At 43.1% G+C, this 22,656-nt stretch overlaps 1 protein-coding gene and 1 non-coding gene across 2 annotated transcripts in view; both read left to right on the top strand.

Moving 5' to 3' along the window:
- Window positions 1-1,975: 1,975 nt before the first annotated feature.
- LOC138377696 (U6 spliceosomal RNA) lies at window positions 1,976-2,083 on the top strand. Its single transcript, XR_011231858.1, has one exon. It is a non-coding gene; the product is annotated as a U6 spliceosomal RNA (small nuclear RNA).
- Window positions 2,084-11,942: 9,859 nt separating this feature from the next.
- The window catches only part of GARS1 (glycyl-tRNA synthetase 1), a 45,278-nt gene continuing 34,564 nt past the window's right edge, over window positions 11,943-22,656 (top strand). The window contains exon 1 of the mRNA XM_069462718.1: window positions 11,943-12,350. Coding sequence (XP_069318819.1) covers window positions 12,129-12,350 — 222 coding nt within the window. The 5' untranslated portion in view covers window positions 11,943-12,128. The remainder of the gene's footprint in view (window positions 12,351-22,656) is intronic.

The raw sequence follows: 22,656 nt of genomic DNA, 5'->3' as shown, positions 1-22,656 counted from the left end.
AGGCTTTTTGCTTATTTGTCTGTTTTTGCCTATCTTGTCTTCCTAGCTTGAGTACACGTCCTCCTTCCCACCGAACTGGCAAGGCCAGACACCACTCATAGTTACTGACCAAGCCACCTTCTCTCTGCAGAAGAGGGATGGGGAGTCTGGGACGCCTTAGAGCTGAGAAGGGGCCTGGAGGACTTCCCTGGGGTCCCTGTGCAAGGCACAGAGTCTCTTCTGCTTGGACCCCCTTGGCTCAGAGGCCAGTTTTCTGCACAGAAGGCCTCTGAAGGCGGAGCCTGCCCACAGCTCCCTCCCAGCCGGGCCTTGCTGAGGTGTTGGTTTGTGGGTAGCTGCTCCCCTCTGCTGGACAGAGTGAAACCTGCTCTCCTTCCATTTCTTAGGGATTTTGTCTCCCTAAGTCACAAGTTCGTAAACTCAGAGCAGGAAGGGGTCAGAAGTTCAGCAGGCTCAGCTGCCCTCGTTGTTCAGATGGGGAGACGGAGGCCAGAGAGGCCAAAGGCCTGGTTGAAGGTCACACGGAGCGAGGAGGAGCTGGGCCTAGAAACGTGCTGCCTTCCCTCCCACAGCAGTCTGGGAAGCATCACTTAGGGCCCTGGCCGTCTGGGCTGGAAGACAGCCAGGGCTCGGCAGCTGGGAAAGAACTCCCTAACTTTATCTCTCTCACGAGGGGAGACTCCACAGGCTAAAATCTAGAGGAGGGTGTATGAAAAATTAATGTATGAACCAAAGAGCAAAGGGAAAAATAAAAAAGTGCTACTCATGGTCAGTAAATATGTGGTAAAGAAGGAAAATGACCAAGTTAAGGAGGGGATTCAACTGTTAGAAACTTCTGGAAAGGAGAAGGAACAGCAGAAGGAAGTAGAGCCCCAGAGGTCCAGCCTCTCCTTTCCCTTCCCTGCAGAAAGAGCTATGAGAGAGAAATCCTCCCAGGGCCTCTCACAAGGCAGAGAAAAGACTGCCTTGAGGAGCAAGTGGAAGAGGTAGAGACCTCCTTAGGCCCCCGAGGCATGCGCTTCAGCAGGAAAAGGGCAGCTTCTGTTCCAAGACCCGCTGAGGGCACTTCCAGAGTTGCAACACATGAGGGACCAAAGGAGAAATCCTCCCTAGAGGCAGGTTTTACAGGCCAAGCGGTTCTAAGCCAGAGGCACCCTGGGGCGGTATTACGGCAAGGCCTGGGGAGGTCATGCCACTGGGCAGAGCCCACCCTCAAGGCAGCACCCAGGTTCCAGAAACCCAGGGCTCAAAGGGGAAACGGGAATGGAGATTTCTGAGTATGCAGAAAGGGAAAGACGGACATCTCAAATGAGGCTGTGACACAGACTTCTCCATGGCAATGGCTATGTGGTGTCAGAAGGCCGGAAGGTCTCAGGGGCAGCCCCTGGAGAGGAGACGATGTGGACAGTGGATCATCCCTGAGACGGGGCAGATGGAGCTCACGTTGGGAGTTAGCCGAATGGCGGGAGATGCTGGCCAGTGCAGGTGACTGTCACAGGCCTGGCCTGACAGGTGTCTGGGGAGGCTGAAACCAAAACCATCTCGGTGGCCCTCCTTCACTCGGTACTACTGAGTCTCTGATAAACAACTTGTCCTTGTGGTGCCACCTTCTAGCAAAACCTTAGCCTGGGATTGGGCCATCAGCCCCTTTTCTGTGGGCTCCCAGCCACCGAGCCCTGCCAGGGAACATCACAACAGACCAAAGACCTGTGCGCACTGGAAGCTCAGGGTCTCTACAGATATATGTATCCATATCATAGAACGATCACCCCTACCTGATCTTAAGGGAAAAACCAGCAAGATTCATTGCAGTATGTTTCATACAATAATTCCTGTAGAAATACTATGTGTATGGATACAAAACGGACTTGTATTTGCTTAGAAATAGTACAAGTTGTGGACCTGGCTGATAATAGAGTTTATCTCTGGGGAATTAGATTTTGAAGGACTTTCACTTTTCCTCCATTTAGAAGTATTTTTAAATGTAGAGGTAATTCAGGTTGTAAAACAATAGAAACAGAAGATTAGCATGGCCCCTCTGTGTAAGGATGACACGCAAATTTGTGATGTGTTCCATATTTTTAAAAAACAGAAACTTGTTCTTTCACAGACTGGAGGCTAGACATCTGGACTCAAGGTGTCGGCAGAGCCCTGCTCTCTCTGAGACTCCAGGTGGCATTCTTCCTTGCATCTTAGCTGCTGCTGGCGGTTGCCAGTCCTTGGTGTTCCTTGTGTTGCAGCTGTATCGCTCCATCCTCACCTAGTGTTCTCTCTGTGGATCTGTGTGCCCACATGTCCCTCTTCGCATAAGGACACCAGTCGTAGTATATTAAGAACCCGCCCTAATGACTTTACCCTGCTTACACCTGCTAAGACCTTATTTCCAAACCAGGTTATCTTCACGAGTAGCAGGGATTGGGATTTGAATGTACCTTTTTGGGGGACACAGTTCAACCCATAACATTCTCCAGCCTCGCTTGGGCCTCCAGGTCTGTCCTGCATCACGTCCACGTCTCCCCGGCAGGGTCCACCTGGCTATTCTCCACGGGGGCTCTTGCGAGCCTTCCCCATCCTCCTCCACACTGCAGCCCTGCAGCCCTCCCCTCACGCCCAACAAGACTTTCCCCAGACTTCCCAGATGCCAACAGCAGGGAAGTCCCTGCACTTCACGCAGCTTCTGCCTCTCATTACCTGCTTTCCTGTTCTCCAACATCAAGTTCTTCCTTAGCTCTAACCTATATCCAAGTTTTGGATCCCTTCCTGAGGATGTAGGGAGCCTGCCCACCTCCCTGTTTTATCCAGATCAGGAAACAGCACCACAATTTACCCATTTGCTCAGGCAAAAAATACCTACAAGTCAATATTTATTTATTATTTTCTTTTCCTGATTTTCCTCCTTCCCTGACACATGTAATCCTTCATTATGCCCTATCAAGTTTTCCTAATTTATTATTTTTAGAGTTTTGTCAGTATCTGGAACCATTTATTAATCAGCTTATTTTTATATTGCTAATCTGTTCCCAAAGACTGTAAGTTCCATGAAAATAGGGCCCTTGTCCGTTTTATTCACTGCTGTCCCTCCGGTGCCTAGAACTATGCCTAGCACATAATAGGTGCTTTGTAAATCTTTATTGAATGAGTACGTGACAGGTGTCAGGACTCTTCTACATCACAGAAGATTCAGGGAGGACACTACCTCACGCCCCTGACATTCACTGTTCAAATCCTAAGAGGTCCCTCGAAGGCCAACAGTTTGGTCACATGTGTGCCAAGCTGCAACACAGGAGTCCTTTCAAAGGTTAGGGTCCCCAGCACTGGGACCTAGCCTCCCTGAGAGCACCACATGGCCACTCTCTCTGAGCCCGTCACTGTCACCCAGGTGCTATTTGGGAACAGCTTCAGGTCTCCATTTCTTCTGGGATCCACAGACCTTGGTTCTATAGATCCTGGCACTCTGGCCACTTCTGCTTCTCACTCTCCAAGCCCCTGAGTGGGCACCTCTCCCCAATCCCTAATTAAACAGTTTAGAGGATAAACTCTTCCCTTGACTGTGCCCTGGGAATCAAGGAGGGAGGGAAGGGAAACATATCTCTTTCCACCTGATGCTTCTATCCCAGTGAAATCGAAACAGAAATTAAATCTTATAATAAATTACCCTGCCTCAGCCACTGACATTACCACTCAGGCTTCAAGGGACCTGGCCTCCTCGTTTTTGGAGGACAGAGGCTGAAACTGATCTTTGCTAAGAGAGGCAGGAGTCAAAATGTTGCTATTGGTACAGAGGCCAGAAGGAGCATCAAAGAGAGAATTACTGAAGCCAGATCATCTGGCTCACAAGCCCGGTTCACTCCTCCTGCACTTAGAGCCTTCGTCAGGGCACCTACCTGCTTTGTCTCCTGCTGTGGTTGCCTGAGCCTAAGCAAATAAGACCCAGAAAATCAAGACTTGAGTTCTCTGCTTTTCAAGTAAAGGGGCAGATGTTTATTGAATGACTATATGACAGATGCCAGGGCTCTCATACAGTATAGAAGATTCAGACAGCATACTACCTCACTGCTAAAGCCCCAAAAGGTCCCTTGAAGGGACCTTACTTCTCAAAGAAAGGGACTGTTTAACCCAGTTCGGGGAAGACCACTGTATTAATCATTTATTGTTGTGGGACTAATTACCCCAAAACTTAGCAGCTTGAAAAACAACAAATTTTTATTATCTCACTGTTTATGTAGGTCAGAAATTTGAGAACAGCTTTGCTGAGTGGTTCTAGATCAGGGTCTTTCATAAGGTTAGATTCAAGATGTTGGCTGGGACTGCAGTCATCTGAAGGCTGGATGGGGGTAGGAGGACCTGCTCCTAGAAGGTTTATTCACATGGCTGTTGGCAAAAGGCCCCAGCTCCTCACTGGCCATTAGCACTGATCATAAAAAAGCTGGAGTGGTTATATTAACATTAGGCTAAATAGATTTAAAGATAAGAGGTGACACAAAAGTGTCATTCATCAGGAAGACATAACAATTATAAATGTGTATATGCATAATAATAAATTCAAAATACATAAAGCAAGCATGACAGAACTAAAGAGAGACACAGACAAATCCACAGTCATGGTTAGAGATTTTAACATCTTTGCTCAGTTATTGAAAGAATAACTAAATACAAAATCAGTAATGATTGTGAAAGTTGTCAGAATCAAAATGGAGTTACTCGTGTCAAACTCTAACAAAAATAAATAAACCCAGGAAGCTAAGAAAGGAGGCCCTCGTGCACACATGCCTGTGATAAGCACTATTACAAAGACTCTGCGAAGGGCTCTTATGCCCATATGCCTGTAACAAGAACTTTTGCCAAGGGCTTTTCACACTGCAGCTTGCTACACCAGTCACAAGGACAGCTAGCTGGATGTACGAGAACATTTGCCTGACAACAAACTGTCTCCACTAAGGAACTAGCATAAACTCCTGCAATAACTGAGCCCCTGTAACCGATGTTCTCTTTGTTTCAAAACAAATTATGTGTGCTTTTCCCTTTTGCCTCTAAAAGCTTTTCTTTGCTTCAGTCTCTTTGGATATATTTATGGTCCCTATGGCCTGCATATCCCAGATTTGCACACTCCTGAATAAACTCAATATTTTTGGAGAATTTCTCTCTGTCTGTTATTTAGGTTGATGTGATATAGACACTGAATGACACTATCAACCACCTTGATCTAATTGACATGTGTACGCTACACAAAACAAATGCATAATACACACTCTTAAAGTACACATGGACCGTTCGCCAAGATATGCCGTATGTTGGGTCATAAAACAAGTCAATAAACTTCAAGAGTTTTCTTCAGATCACATGGGAATTAAATTAGAAAGCAATAGTAAAAATACTAGGATATGTTTTAAAAAGCTCCAAATATTTGAAAATTAAACAATATTCTTCTCAATAACTAACAGGTCAAGGAAGAAATCCCAAAGGAAATTAGAAAGTTTTTTGAACTAAAACAAAATGAAAACACAATGTATCTAAAATTTGGGGGTTCAACTAAAGTAGTACTTAGAGGGAAATCTAGTTTTAAATGTTTGTTTTAGAAAAGAAGAAAGGCTTAATGATAAATTATTGAAGTTTCCACCTTGAGAAGCTAAAAAAGAACAAGAGTGATAGGTACACTAAAAACCCAGACATCACCACTCTACAATTTATCCATGTAGCCAAAAACCACTTGTACCCCTAAACCTATCAAAATATAAATTAAAAAAAGAAAGACTTCATTATTTTTGTCTTGCTGCCTTCTATTTTGAAGTAACTTATGCCTCTTCTGTCTCACCTTTCTTGAAGAATTTGTCCACTTTCGTATTGGCTGAAGCTAAACACTGTGTGAAAATAATAGAAGGGCTAAAGTTACACTTTCAGTTTCTGGTAATGAGGGTGTAAATAATTTAAAAATAAAATTACAATACAATAAGAACAGGCCAGGCACAGTGGCTCATGCCTGTAATGCTAGCACTTTGGGAGGCTGAGGTGAGAGGATCGCTTGAGCCCAGGAGTTCGACACTGGCCTGGGCAACATAGCAAGATCCCTGTCTCTACAAAAAAATCTAAAAATTAGCCAAGTGTGGTGGTGCACCCGTGTGGTCCTAGTACTCAGGATCCCTTGAGAAAGGTGAGCTGGCTTGCCCAAAGCGAAACATCCAAGTCACAGAAATAGCAAGGGTGGAAAAGCGAAAATAAGGGTGGGAAACCCCAAAACAAGAGCATTATGGAGAAAGGCTTGCGTACAGAGAAATATTCAAGTCACAGAAATGGCGGGCATGGAAAAACGAGAGCAAAGGGCTGGAGCAAGGCTTGCCTAGAGAGAAACATGCAAGTCACCGCACCAAATATGTCAGGTTTTAGGCTGAAATGTCGGTTCTTAGGGCACTCGTGGCCGATGAATGACCAGACGCACCAAAGCAAGGCAAGCGCGAGTGAAGTTTACTGAGTGGGATCAAGATAGGATTACAGAAGAACACAAGCTACTGCCTACAGACCCTTCTTCCCCTAGTCCTTGCTGTCAACCAGGGAACTCAGTGCTCATCAAACAAGTGGAAGGATGGGTCCCCCACATCACAGCTAGCCCGGGTGTGGAAAAGTCCCTATCCAGTCTTATTTTCTACCCCACAGGCTACCTACTTGGATCCATCATTCTTGGGTAAAGCCTTGGAAAGACCAAAATGAAACTCATCCAGCCCCCACGGACAAATGGACTCCAACACCAGAGACAAATACCCGTGTACTCCCTCGGAGGATCTCCAATGCCTGTTCAAGTGGACTCCTCCTGCTGTGGCTCCTTCAGAGGAGTAGCAAAACTGTCCATGGGCAAGACAGCTTTTGCCCTGGCAAACCAAACCGCCTCTTTTTGCCCTCATGGGAACAGCAGCCACTGCTGGAGTAGCCACAGGAGGCACATCCCTGGGCCTGTGACAGTCTGGCTGTGGAGGCAGCACGAGCCCTACTAAACACTAGAAGTACACTCGCCCTCTTAGAGGAACAGTTAGATTCGCTGGCGGGGCTGCCGTGCAAACTAGCTGGGCCCTCAATCTTCTAACTGCAGCAGAAGGGAGCACGTGCTTGTTCTTAAAAGAACAGCTCTCCCTCTATGATAACAGGTCAGGACAGGTTCAGGACAACATCAATGCCATCCTAGGGTCTGCCTCCAATCTCCAGACACGAGGCAAGACCTCTAGGCCCTGGTGGATGTCCTTAATAATTTTCTTGGTCACCCCATTACTTTGCATCCTGGGAATTCCTATATTGTGACAGATCCTCATAAATTTTCTAACTAAATTTATTTCATCCCCTCTAGAAGCCATCAAGCGACAAATGGTCCTACCTTCTCTGCCAGCCCTCACCTACAACTACAACAATCTACCAAGAACATAAACCGAAGTCCCTTGGAGAGACCCTGCAGAACCTACAAGAGGCCGCCCTAATAGGGATCATCGCCCCCTACTCAGCACGAAGCATCCAGATGAGTTGACGCCCCTACCCAGTGATTTGGGCCTCTAGAATAGAGAGTGGGGAACATTAGGTAGACAGTGAGGAATTCTGGGTCTCTTAGGGACGACGGTGGGTGCTCTTGCCCCCATCTTGGTCCTGCCCAAACCTAATTCTCCATACCTGGGGGAGGAGGGAATATCCTACCTATCTGTCAGTCAGAACTTGGTGTGCCAGCTGCAAAAGAATGCAGAGGACTCTCTAGCCCATCGGCCAAGCCACATGGGTACCATAAAGTCTGGAAAGTGACCTAGAACCCACATGCGCGGTAAGACTTAGGTCATGCAGCTCCCCAACTGTCAAATCAAAGTGGTTCTATGGTGACATCTGAACCATGGGGAGGTCCCTATCCAGACACCAGACACAAGACCCTGACCCATAACCAAGCTCTCTTTTTGCACCTTTCCTTTGGCTCTCACTTTGCTGCATCAATGGGTCCAGTCGTCATCTGTGGCGTATGTACCACGCTCTGTAAACCTACATCTTTCTCTTGCCCTATAATCTTATCTTTCTCTCCTCAATAAACCTCATTTTCGTGCCTGCCTAACTTTGGTGCATTTGGTCATTCTTTGGCCATGGGCGTTTCAAGAACCGATATTTCAAACTGAAACCTGACAGTGTCAGATGCTGCAGGGTGAGGGCTCAGTCCCCAAGACTGCCCCTACCCCAACACCAGTTGCAAGTCCAGGCCTCTGGAGCTTCTGACTGACCAGCTTCAAATTTGGGTTCCCACCACCCTCTCCATCTTTGGGTTCAATTAATTTGCTGGAGCAGCTCACAGAACTCAGGGGAACACTTACTTGTACTTACCGATTTATTATAACAGATATTATAAAGGTTACAGATGAAGACATGCATAGGGTGAGGTATGGGGGAGGCGGGGTGGAGCTTCCATGCCCTCCCTGGTGTGCCACCCTCTAGGAACCTTCTCGTGTTCAGCTATCTGGAAGCTCCCCAAGCCCAGTCCTCTTGGGTTTTTATGGAGGCTTCATTACATAGGCGTTATTGACAATCATGTAGAAATGTCATTGGACAAAAGGCGCATGATCTAAACCCAGCAAGGCCCGTTTGTTCTTCTTGGCCTCCCCGTGTAGTATTCTTTCCTCCAGGGTACGGGGCAACCCTTTCTGTAATGAGAGTCTTTTGAATCACAGTCAGATTAGAATCCTGCCTTGGGCAGGTAAAAGGAGGAAAGGAGATCAGAGAGATTCTATCTCCTGAGGCCTAAAGTGCCCCAACTTTATAACAAGGACTGTGGGTGTTATGAAATTCCATAGGAACTGTGGATGAAAATCAATATATTAATATATAACATAATACCATAATATCTACAACATTTATAACTCAATATTAAGCAAAGAACCCAATAAAAATGGACAAAAAAGAGGACATTTCATGAAAGAAGATATACAAATGGCCATTTAAGCACATGAAAACACACTCAACACCATTAATCATCAGGGAAATGCATAAAAACCACAATGTGATACAACCATTAGAATAGCTAAAATCTGAAGGACAGGCAACGCCAAATGTTGACAAGGATGTGGAGTAACTAGAACTCTTACATATTGCTCGTGAGCATGTAAAATGGTACAACCACAGTGGGAAAAGTTGTGGCATCTAATAAAACTACATATGCATCTACCCTTCAACCCAGTAATTTCACACCTAGGTATTTACTCAGAGAAATGAAAATATATAACCACAAAAAAAGATGTGTAAGAATGTTCACAGCAACATTATTCATAATGACGAACAGGAAACAACCCAAATGTCTATCAACTAGTGAACAAATTAACAAATTATAGTATATTCATACACTGGAATACTACAAAGCAATAGAAAAGATGAATCACTGATACATGAAGCAACATGGATTAATCTCTCAGACATTATACTCATTGAAAGAAGTCAGACACAGAGTATATATTACATGATTCCATTTGTATGACAGTCTAGAACAGAAAAAATCTAAGAGGAAAGAAATCAGAATAGTGATTGCCTGGTTGCAGAGGGTGGGATGACTAGGACAACATGCAAGGGAACTAGTGGGGTGAGGGAAACATTCTTTATCTTGGTCAGGGTGGGGGTTACAAGAGGGTATTCCTTTGTTGAGAGCCATTGAACTACGCACTTTTGTTCATTTTAATGTGTGCAAAAGTTATTTCCCTTAAAGAAAATAATTTTAATAAAGACGTTCAGGAGAAGTGGCTCACGCTTATAATACCAGCACTTTGGGAGGTCGAGGCTGAAGGATTGCTTGAGGCCAGGAGTTCAAGACCAACCTGGGCAACAAAGTGAGAAACCATCTCTACAAAAAGTAAAAAAAAATTAGCCAGGCATGGTAGCACACCTGTAGTGTTGAGGTGGGAGGATCACCAGAGCTTAGGAGTTTATGGCTGCAGTGAGCTATGATTGAGCTACTGCACTCCAGCCTAGGCAACAGAGCAAGGCCCCATCTCTAAAAAAAAAAAAAAAAAAAAAGAGAGAGAGAAAAGAAAAATATATGATCATGTGTGCACAATGCCAGGGCCTCTTGCAGGGTGTTGAAAGAGCTCATGCAAGAGAAAGGCTCTGAAGGTCACTTAAAGCTTATTAGCTACATGGTAAATCTGCCTCTACCCTCAGCTCATATTCTGACCCCACACTCACTTAGTATTTGTGTGATTGTGGACAAGTTAATATCTCAGTGCCTTGAGTCCCACATCTGTAAAATGGGACTAATTATGACGCTATCTCATTGGACTAGGTGAATAAATTTCATGAGATAAAACACTAACTGGTACATAGTGAACTCTCAACAAATATAAACTATTATCTTGCAGACACAGTGTTCAAAGGAAAACTGTTTGGATAATTCTGCTAAGGATCATGAAGGGCCTGTTGAAGTGCCCTGAGAAGGGAAGCAAAATGGTCAGATTTGCCTTTTGGAAATAATGACTAAAGCAGCAGTGGAGAGGATAAATAGGTGGAGGGAAGAACGGATTTGGAGTCCTATCAGGACTGTCCTAACATGAAAATGAATGAGACATTATTTTGATCTAAAGAATTAAAAAAAAAATATATAGTTGTACTCAAAGTATACAGGATTTGAACATTTTAATAAAAATTTAAATAAGAGTAAAAATTAAAATGGTTTTTCACGTTTAAAAATATTAAAATAGAGCTGGGCAAGGTGGCACATGCCTGTAATCCCAGCTAGTAGGGAAGCTGAGGCAGGAGGATCCCTTGAGCCCAGGAGTTTGAGGTTACAGTGAGCTATGATTGTACCACTGCTCTCCAGCCTGGGCAACAGAGCAAGAGCCCCATCTCTAAAATAAATAAATAAATTTAAAAAAAAATTAAAATTAATTCAAAATTACCTAGTAAAATAAAAGCCAAATAAATTATAATTAATATCAAATATTGAAATAAAAGTTTTAAAAATATGAAACAGGAAGAGAAGTAACATGGACTTTCATTCTACTGGGAAAGGAGACTTCGTTCTGGTGAGCCTGTCTACTCTTGTACGCTCCTGGGGTGAAATTGTGGGGCACAAGGAGGTGTGTATGGTCAGCTTCAGTAGATGCTGCCAGAGTTCTCCAAAGTGGCTGCACCGGTTCACAGTCCCCTTAGCAGTGTAGGGGAGTCCCAGAGCACCATTTGGCATTTTCCATCATTTTCATTTTAGGCATTTTTGTAGGTGTGCCCAGTGCTGTTGCTCTACCCAAGACATTCTTTATTTTTCTCTTCTCTTTCGGGAGAGGAAATCCAGCTTTTCCAGCCACCACACCCTTCGGGCAGGAGGAAGCCATCTCTGGATGGCTGGTCAGCTGAGGCAACTCCAAGCAGAGGGATTTGCCGGGCACCTGCATTCTCATCTCCACACCCCTGCGTTAACATGTTTCCCAGCTTTTTCTCATCTCTCTGATTGTTACCTCTTGCTCTTCCTCGTCTCTCTTGGTCCAAATCCTGCTTGCTCCGCAAAGGCAGATCAGAATTTACCTTCTCTAAAAAGCCTCTGCTGACCCTAACCCCTCACTCCTCCTCCCCCTTTCCTGGGCTTTTGTTTAGACATCGGCGAGCCGTGGACGTGTGACACTGGGCAAATCGTTCACTTCTCTGGGCCTGTTTCCTCATCTAAAGAACACTTGAGCTTGAGCAACTTTAAGTCTAAGTCCCTATCTGATTTGATGTTTTACGACCCTTTTAGGTCGCAGAGCGTGAAAGAACAGCAACCGAAGTGTGTTCAAGTGGGCCAGCCCGAGTGCCAGTGCCGGTGTACCAGCCTATGCTTTGAAGGTCCTTGTGCGTCTCGGTCTGCAGGTCTCGGATGGAACTGTTTCCTTGAATGTCCACCCTGCTGGGGTGGCTTGACGCATTTCTGTGCAAATCTGTTCGCTCGCAGCCCTGCCCGGCACCCGCGATGCAGAAAGCCCTCCGCGCGGTCCTTCCGGGTTTTGTGTCGAATCTGCGGGCGGCGGCCCGGCGCCGCGTCTGGGGTGGAGAATGTGCGGCTGCGCGCGCGCCGCGGCGTTTACGCGGCGATTTCATCATGCTCCGGGCCCGGCCGCGCGCGCCGCTTCCGCCGCCGCCCCCTCCGGACCGCCCAGGGCCGCCGGCTCATGCCCTCCCTGCGCCCGGCGCTGCTTAGAGTTGCCCGCGCCGCTCTGCTGCTGTCGCTGCCACCCCGGCTCCCCGCCCGGCCCTCGCTCCCGCACCGCCGCTTCCTCGGCGCGCCCTCCCGCGCCCCGACCTCCTACCCCGCCGCCGCCTCCCGGAGCAGCATGGACGGCGCCGGGGCTGAGGAGGTGCTGGCACCTCTCAGACTAGCCGTGCGCCAGCAGGTACCGGCGTCTTGCGCCCTCCGCTCAGCCTCCGGCTCTCCTCCCCAGACTCCTCTCCTGGTCATCCTTCCTTCCCCCGGGCGCCCGTCTACCTCCTGGTTTCCCTTCTACTCTGGTGTCTTCCTTGCCTCCTGGAGTCTTCCTCACCTCCCCACTTTGGACCCAAGTCCCCCATGCGTCGGCCACCTTCCTTCCCTCATACTCCCATCCCTCCCCTCTTTTTGGATGACTCCCTCGATCCCCCTGGATATTCTGCGTCCCTGCCTTCCCGATCTGTTCTCTTCTGTTCTCTTTTCCCAATCCCTGTTGCTGCCCGCGCCTCTTAGGTCTCCAGTGGGGCTGGGATCCGTAACCCTTTGGTTCTCCTCGTGTCCTAAATGAATAACCTTAACTTCAGTCCTCCAGGCTCTGCTGTGCTCTGTGCACACTGGATGTAGAGGTTCCCGATTCTTTCCCCGGTCTGTGATGAGCCGAAGCTGCCGGTTCTTTCATGTACGCCCAGACTCTCTAATCTTCAGGATGCTTTGAATAGTGTTTCCTCCTTTACATCTTCCTTCATTCAGTGCTTAGCCGAACGATGGCTGAGAAAATAGAGTTGAAACGTGGATGTTAGGAGGTGTCAAACTTTCTTTTCTAATAATGCGGTGAATTCATCGTTCTTTGCGCCTGTCATCTTTTCTGGCTTCTGAAAAGGCCTTTTGGAACGAGTGAACTCCCAGATCGTAAACCTGGGGGACTGTAAATGTTGCGGAGTTACTCGGTGAAGTCAGCCATCCTTAGTATGGAACATCTTGAAATTTGATTTTGCGGAAGGGAGGGAAGGCTGGAGGACTTGGTGACTTAATACAGGCCTCCTTTTCTGAGGGCACTGCATAAAGAATAGAATATAGAGAGGGCAAGGAAAAGATTATCTCAAATGATTCTCATATCCAGTTAGTTAGGTAGAGCTAAAGGCTTGCAGTAGGACCCCGGGGACCGATGACCTAGTAGTGAACACCAAACGGGTTTCTCCTGCAAGGGTGCCTGATGCAATAATTTGCCTTAGCTACAGAGGGAGGAACTCTCTCTCGGAAATAATTCATTGGGGCACAGCTGCCGCAAATTCAGCAAATTCTGCCACTTTGCAATCTCTACTTCTTGCTGGTTTGAGCCTGATTTAATAGTCTTTTATTTTGAAATTTCACTATGGGCTTAGTTTTTTTTATTATTGGTATCAGCACACTATTCATATTCTCTGTCTCCCTCCACCCACCTTCCACTCCCCAAATAAAATTAGGTGTGGTTATTTTGTCTTTTCTGTAACTCTCAATTTTTTTCTCTATCTTTCTCTTTGGAAGGAAGAATACATCTAATTTGGAAAAAAAAAAAACAAAAACCATACACACACACCCTCAAACCCCTCCCTCTGCCACGTTAGCCTGGAACTGCAGTGCAAATCATCCATCTGTAGTAAGACTGGATTTAGCTAACTCATGTAAACTTTGATTATGGAACAGCCTTCCAGTGTTACTGTTGTCTCATGTATTGTTTATGTTGTCTTGATTAAATTTTTTGTACTTTAAGATATTTTTGAAAATGTGAATTAGTTTATGTAAGTTAGTTTGGGTTCTTCTTCTAATTCTCCAAGAACACATATCAGTTAATTAATTGCTTAGAATGTTGAATCATATTGAGTCCACTGTTAGCTGGAAGGGAATTTAAAGATCATCTAGTTATCTTATTTGCATATGAGGAAGTGAGATACAGTTACCTCTATCTATTTTACATATTTCCATTGTGAAGTCTGTGCAGTTAAAGACCTTCCTGGAGTGGGATTTTTAAAGAATTTAACAACTGATCTTGTTTCATATAAATCTGCTGATCTGGAAAATGAATGAAGTGAGCATGTCACTTTAAGAGAACAACTGGTAGTATTTGTGGCCAGTATTAAAATTCAAGCTTTGGGGAAATTTGGGGATTTTGGGAAACTTGTTATTGTGAGTCTGGAAGCTTCACAGTACTTAAAGACTTTTCTGATGCGATAAAGTGGTGATATTAGCAAATGTGGGCTTTTTTGATATTGTATAATAAATAGGTTAATATTTGGAAAATCTGCATAACTCACTTAACCAGTATTTTCTAAATGACGAATGCATGATATTATAAAATCAGATATTGGTAAAAGATCCATTCAAAGTCAAAGGTACATTAATGGATTTAATGTAACGAAGTACAGAAAGTTCATTGTTGTAGTTTCTTAGTTACAAATAACCTTGAAGACACTACCACTTGTCAGAGTTTCGATGTAGTATCAAAGAAGAATATCTACAATTATGTGAAAAGGCTTTTAAAATTCTCCTCCCTTTTCCATATGATTTTCTTCATATACTTTACACAAAACAACGTTTTGAAAAGAAGCAGATATGAGAATCTGGCTGTCTTCTATTAAGCTAAAAATTAAGAGATTTGCAAAAATCATACAAATGTTATTCTGTCACTATTTTTTATTTTGGAAAATAGTTATTTTCATAAAATTTTTTATGCATGTTAACATATATTGAGCTTTTATCATTTTAAATGAATTGATAAATATTTTTTAAATTTCCATTTTAATTTCTAATACAGTAAATACTGATAGAAATAGTCCACATAAACAAAAGCTTGGGGGGGGAGGGTCCTCAGTGATTTTTAACAGTATAGAAGAGTCCTGACACCACAAAGTTTTATTTATTTATTTTTTGAGACAGAGTCTCACTTTCTTGCCCAGGCTAGAGTGCTGTGGCATCAGCCTAGCTCACAGAAACCTCAAACTCTTGGGTTCAAGCAATTCTTCTGCCTCAGCCTCCTGAGTAGCTGGGACTACAGGCATGTGCCACCATGCCCGGCTAATTTTTTCTATATATTTTTAGTTGTCCAGCTAATTTCTTTGTATTTTTTTAGTAGAGACGGCGTCTTGCTCTTGCTCAGGCTGGTCTCGAACTCCTGACCTTGAGCGATCCTCCCGCTTCGGCCTCCCAGAATGTTAGGATTACAGGCGTGAGCCACTGCTCTCAGTCACCACAAGGTTTTAGAACTGCTGCTTTAGGGGAATGGAATTATCTGAAGACAGATTTGGACTGCTGTCTGAACACAGCTCCTGTTCCCCAGTTGGTTTTTTCCTTGACAGCCAAGGGTTTTCTCCTATACTCTCGCTGTCTTCACTTTCTCATTTTCCATTCGTTCTTCTGTCCTCTGCACTCACTCTGCCTTAGGCCTTTACCACTCCCCTTGCCTAGTACCCTAAAGGGCACTTTTCCGTGATCATCACATTTTTCCTGTCTTCAGCATGTAGCTGTTGACTACTCTCTCCTGTCTAGAATTGCTTTTCTTCCCCCCTTTGGCTTTGTTTGAATGTTAAGTGAGATTCAGTAGTTGAAGAAATATATGTCTCAAAGTCTCCTAGTGCAAGTAGGGTCTGTTAAGATGATTTTTACCTGCTGTGGAGATTTAGAGAGGAACTTGTGTAGAGATTTGGTGAGGTGTTTTCAGTATAATTGTACTTAAGCGTCCACTCTAAAATAATTTAGATGGATGTGGCTTGATGGTCTAACAGTAACTAGTATGAAGAAAAGTAACCAAGGAGGATTTTTTTTTAGCCTGTAGTGGTACTTAATAATTGTTGAAATAGAAGAGGTTTTGAAGAATTGCTAGGTGGACTTTCTTTATACTCCTTATTTTTTATGTTGATGAGGATTAAATACTAGTGGCAATATAGCCTAGTAATTCAGAGTCTAGGCTCAGAAATTATGTTTCCAGAGTTTGGATCCTAACTTTGCTGTCTATTAGCTGACCTTAAGCAAATGATTTAATCTTTCTGTAGCCAAACTTCTTCATCTGTAACATGGAAATGGCGTTGTAAACATTAAAATGGGCCAGTTATGTAAAGTGCTGAGAATACTGCCCACAGTACATAGTAAGCTCTTGGTAAAATGTGAGATATTATTCTGAAATGATTGTGGCCTATTGGAATGCTGGTTTTATCAAAACCATTGCTGACATGAAGCTCATATATTTTCTTGTGATTGTCACTTTGATAATATTTGAACCTTTATAAAAGAATTGATGTCTTCTGAAATTGGTAAGATAAGATGATAGAAAAGTCTTTTTAAACGATTTCTTGGGAGGTCTTTAAATGATTTACTGTCTGAATCACTAATGATATGAATAGGCATGTGGATAATAGAACACATGTTTCAGGATTTCTGTTATTGGAATTGGGGACAACACAATAAAACTCAGATCCCAGTAGTAGTGAGAAGACTTAGCATGAAGAGCCTTAAGTTTTCCTCTGCTTTGATTTTCTGGACAGAGAGTACCTGTTAAAGCTCTTGCTTAATCTACAAAGGGCAAATGAAAAGTTTATGAAGTTTTTGTCCATAGTTATAAAACATTTGGAAATCTGAGATCGACTCAATCCTAAGAAAAATCTTCCAGTCATGTGTGTAAACCCAAACATCTTACAGAGGTGAGGAGATGTTTTCTTGTTGTTTTTCTTGGCTAATTGAATATGCACCATGAATATATATGAAGGATCCCAGAGGAAGATCCCTTGGAATAATTTTCTCATCTAATAACTACTCTGCTTTATAATCACAGACTCTTAGTTCTAATATATATCATTATGGTAAGAAATTATTCAGGAACTAAACCTCTAGTGGATGTTTCCTAAGAGTAATTTAGAGATGTTGATGGTATTTCATGACGGTTTCATTCAGTATACACAAAAAAACCCCAAAATAGAGCTGAGTGATGAAGAAAGAAGAAAAATAATTAGAAATTAGGAATCCTTGAGTACTTTCATTCCATATCTGGATCACCTCCAATTCTTTTGTTTTCAGAACTGGATCATTACATTATAAATCGTGATTTTAATTATTCCAGTATTCAGAATAAACGTAACTATTTCCTTTTCTTTACTGAGACTTTAGAGATGGTTAACTCAGAGTAGGAATCCTCACTCTCATACTACTTCTGATAGCCTTAAATATATGTGTGCCTAATTCTGTACCTGACCCTTAAAAGACAAAAAAGTGATTCCAGACGATGAATTTTAAGTTCGTTGTACCTGTTAGCTTGTGGCCTTGCTTGCCAGTGCCCTTTGAGAAGCTCCAGGAGAAACTGGACGCATTGTGTGGCAGTGCCAGTGCATGGCACACAGGGGAGACATTCAGGGGACAGACTTGCCTACTTCTTTCAGACATTCAGAAAGAACTACTACTTCTTCAGTACAAAGGCTCCCACAGGCTTCTCATCCCCATCATACAGCACAATTAGTTAACATTTATGAGGTAGGTGTTCTGACAGGTAGAGGAATGAGGAAAGAATAAGCCAGTGATATTTACTGGATAGTAAGTATAATACTTGGCACAGTGCTGGGTTTAGGTTGCGGTATCAGTCAACACATATTTGAGTGCCAGAATTAACATGCCAGAATTCCTGTCCTAAGAGAGCCTGCTTTATAGTGACAGGTATAGATAAAATGCATGTAAATGAATTAAATAAGTGGAGGCATTCATAGGACGATTTCAGATTTTGTAATGAAGAAGATAAAATTAAGTTAGGTGACTGGGGATGTTGCTTTAGCTAGAGAGGTCAGCATAATGGGACACAAACTGCTTGTATAACAGACCAGATTTGAATATGATAAGAGAATGAGGGGAATAACTATAGGCATACCTCAGAAGTATTGCGGGTTTGGTTCCAGAACACTTCAATAAAGCGAATATTGTAATAAAGCAAATATCACAATAAAGCAAGTCACACAAATTTTTTAGTTTCCCAGTGCATGTAAAAGTTATGTTTATGCTGTAGTCTCTTAAGTGTGCAGTAACATTATATCTAAAAAATAATGTACATACCTTAATTTAAGAATACTTTATTGCTTAAAAATGCTAATGATCATCTGAGCCTTCGGTGAGTCATAGTCTTTGCTGGCGGATGGTCTTGCCTCAATGTGGATGGCTGCTGACTGATCGGGGTGGTGGTTGCTGAAGGCTGGGGCGGCTGTAGCAATTTCTTAAAATATTATAAGACAGCAGTGAAGTTTGCCACGTTGATGACTCTTCCCTTTCACAAAAGAGTTTTCTGTGGTGTGTAATGCTGTCAGCATTTTACACACAGTAGCACTTCTTTCAAAATTGGAGTCAGTCCTCTCAAGCCCTGCCACTGCTTTATCAAGTAAATTTATGTAATATTCTAAATCCTTTGTTGTCATTTCAACTATGTTCTTAGCATCTTCACCAGGAGTAGATTCCATCTCAAATCAGCATTTCCTGCTTCACCTTGCACTTTTATGTCATGAAGACAGCTTCTTTCCTTAATCCTCATGAACTAAACTCTACTAGCTTCAGACTTTTCTTCTGCATCTTCCTCCCCTTTCTCAGATTTTAAAGAATTGAAGAGAGTTTGCTCTGGATTAGGCTTTGGCTTAAGGGAATGTTGTGGCTGGTTTGATCTTTCCAGATCACTAAAAATCTCTCCATATTGGCGGTAAGGCTGTTTCGCTTTCTTACCATTTGTGTGTTCACCAGAGTAGCACTTTAGTTTTCTTCTCTTCTTCTTTACATGAAAAATGCAAAGAAAAAGCTCCTGTCACCACCCTTGGCTAACTGTTTGTCACAAGAGGCCTAGTTTTCTACCTATCTTGGCTTTCAACGTGCTTTCCTCCCAAAGCTTAATCATTTCTAGCTTTGATTGAAAGTGAGAGACAGGCAAACTCTTCCTTTCACAGGAACACCTAGGGGCCTTGTAGGGTTACTAATTGGCCTAATTTCAATATTGTTGTGTCTCAGGGAATAGGAAGGCCTGAGGAGAGGGAGAGTGACAGGAACTACAGGTCAGTGGAGCACTTGGAACACACAAATTTATTAAGCTAGTTGTCTCATAGGGGTGTGGTTCATGGTGCCCCAAAACAATTATAGTAGTAACATCAAAGATCACTAATCACAGATCACCATCACAGATATAATAATAATGAAAAGGTTTGAAATATTGCAAGACTTAGCAAAATGTGACAGAGACATGATGTGAACACAAACTGTTAGAAAAATGGCACCAACCGACTTGTTTGCTACAGGGTTGCCATAAACCTTCAATTTGTAAAAATCTGCAATATCTGTGAAGTGCAATAAAATGAGGTATGCCTTTATTTTATTTTATTTCATTTTTTTGGAGACAGAGTCTCCCTCTGTCACCTGGGCTAGAGGGCCGTGGCGTCAGCATAGCTCACTGCAACCCTAAACTCCCGATCTCAAGCGATTCTCCTGCATCAGCCTCCTGAGTAGGTGGGTCTACAGGCATGTACCACCATGCCAGGCTAATTTTTCTCCCAAGTACTAACCAGGCCCAACCTTGCTTAGCTTCCAAGATTAGAAGAGATCAGGCACGTTCAGGGTGGTATGGCTGTGGCCTAATTTTTCTATTTTTTGTAGAGATGGGGTCTCAGTCTTGCTCAGGCTGGTCTCGAACTCCTGAGCTCAAGCAATCCTCCCTCCTCGGCCTCCCAGAGTGGTAGGATTACAGGTGTGAGCCATTGTGCCTGGTCAAGATATGCCTTTAATTCCATGGTTCTTGGCTATATTGGACCCAGTGTCCCCTTTCTATAATACATCAAATATTAATGAGATTCATACAAAATATCAACCTAGATTTAATTAAAAAATATATATGTACATAATGCTCTAAATGTAATACAAAGAAATAAAAAAGCGGCCGGGCGCGGTGGCTCACGCCTGTAATCCTAGCACTCTGGGAGGCCGAGGCGGGTGGATTGCTCAAGGTCAGGAGTTCGAGACCAGCCTGAGCGAGACCCCGTCTCTACTAAAAATAGAAAGACATTATATGGACACCTAAAAATCTATATAGAAAAAATTAGCCGGGCATGGTGGTGCATGCCTGTAGTCCCAGCTACTCGGGAGGCTGAGGCAGTAGGATCGCTTAAGCCCAGGAATTTGAGGTTGCTGTGAGCTAAGCTGACGCCACGGCACTCACTCTAGCCTGGGCAACAAAGTGAGACTCTGTCTCAACAAAAAAAAAAAAAAAAAAAAAAAAAAGAAATAAAAAAGCAATTTATAATACATTTATAATAATATGTATTTCAATATGTAAATTCTTGGGTATGACTCCACTGGGAAGTTACAATGACATAAGCAGATGCTTATACCTCTCCATGAATTTACAGTGAATGCAGTAGCTTTAAATGCACACTGATAAAGGTATATTGTGTTGGTTGCTCAGATACCACAGCAGCATTATCATTGGTGACGTATTTTGTTTTCTCAAAAAAATGAAGAACTTCCTTGAGGCACAACTCATAAAACTGAACAAAACAGGATCCAGTCTTTATTTATTTTTTTGACACGGGTTCTCACTTGTTGCCCAGGCTAGAGTGCAGTGGTGTGATTATAGCTCACTGCAGCCTCAGATTCCTAGGCTTGAGCGATCCTTCTGCCTCAGCCTCCCAAGGAACTGGGTGTCCTCTTTTAAATTGCATTTTATTGTATGTATTCCAGGAAAATTCAGTGTATGTTAAAACTATGGGGAGATACTTCTGAGTATATATAAGCAGAGTCAGGTTCTAGGTTCAGATAATTACATTTGTCTACTCAAGACAATTTCAAGGGGAGAAATGTCCTCAAGGAACAATTGTAAGGTTGGAATATTTGAGAAATGCTTTATAAAGGAGATGGTAGAATGTTGGTAAGTGAAGGGAAGCACTTTTGGGTAAGAGAATAAACATCGAAGGCATGCGGGTAGGAACAGTCACCAAATTAGGAATGCTGTGTGTTTGTGAAAAGAAGGCTTACAATAAGATGGAAGAGAAATGACATGAATTAGAGTAATTTGGGGACAGGTCTAATCTTAGTCTAGATACCTTTGGATGGGAGAGAAACTGGTCATTGGTTGTAGCAAGCTAGTCTCTGAGGGGTGAAAAGGAGAGATTAGATTGAAAATTTTGAAGTGAAATTGATCAGACATTAGAGGTAAAGAAGCATAACTTTATGTTTCTTGCTTGGGAAAGGGTAGATGTGTTGCCGTTAACAGATGGAGAGGATACACAGGAGAAGGAACAGGTTTGGAGTAGAGCAAATGGTTGAGTTTGAAGTTTCTGTGGCCACACCCAAGTTGAAGTGCTTTGTAGCATGATGACAGCTATCAGTTTACATATGTCTACTGTGTGTTAGTACTGTTAAAAATTATTTAAAGTGTTTTATTGGGGGGTGGGGAAGGGAGGGATATATACCTACATGATGGGTGCAACGCACACTACCTGGGGAACAGACACGCCTGGAGCTCTGACTTGGGGGGAAAGGCGGTACATGGGCAACGTATGTAACCTGCAATTCTGTATCCCCCATAACAATAAGATGAAATTTAAAAAAAGTGTTTTATTTATTCTTTATAACAATCCAATGAGTTGTAAGTATTATTTTCACTTTATAATTGAGGGAGCTCAGAGATATTTTTTGAAGAGACAGGGTCTTGCTCTGTCATCAGGGCTAGAGTGCAGTGGCATGATCATAAGTCACTGTAACCGTGAACACCTGGGTTCAAGCCATCCTCCAGCCTCAGCCTCCCAAGTATCTGGGACTACAGGTGTATGCCACTGCGCCTAGCTAATTTTTACATTTTTTGTAGAGACAGGGTCTCACTGTGTTGCCCAGGCTGGTCTTGAACTCCTGGCCTCAAGATGTTCTCCTGCATTGGCCTCCCAGCCTCCCAAAGTGCTGGGATTATGGACACCACACCTGGCCTTTAATCCTTTTTAAGCACTGTATTTTACTAGAGCTTGTCTAGGTGTGGATTTTTGTTTTGTGTACTGTTTGAATTTCCACATGCTTTCTGAATTTTAGAAATCATGTCTTTGAGCAGTTATAGAAAATAGAAAATATTTTAGCCATTATCTTTTAAAATATTGCCTCTTAACACATTTTTTTATTCATCCATATCCTGGCTGGATGAATATTGCACTCTCATTCACTTCTCTGTGTCTCTTTACATCTGTTTTATATTTTTAATTCCATGCTAGTCTGGATAATTTCTTTAGGTCTATCTCCTAGGTCACTAATTCTTTCTTCAGCTGTCTGATCTGCTATTGAACCTGTCCAGTGAAGTATTTTTCTTTTTTTTCTTTTTATTCAGCTGCTAGAATGGGAGAGTTTTTAATTTTAGTGATTCATTTCCATATGATCTATATTGTTCTTTTTCAAGCTGCCTGATTGTTTTTAATAGTTTCTTATTCTTGCTCATATTTTTGATGCCTCCTTTTATTTGTTTTAAACATGTTAAG

This window comes from Eulemur rufifrons, chromosome 29 (assembly GCF_041146395.1).
Source record: "Eulemur rufifrons isolate Redbay chromosome 29, OSU_ERuf_1, whole genome shotgun sequence".
Classification (NCBI taxonomy): domain Eukaryota; kingdom Metazoa; phylum Chordata; class Mammalia; order Primates; family Lemuridae; genus Eulemur; species Eulemur rufifrons.
This window is presented reverse-complemented; position numbering and strand designations above follow the sequence as displayed.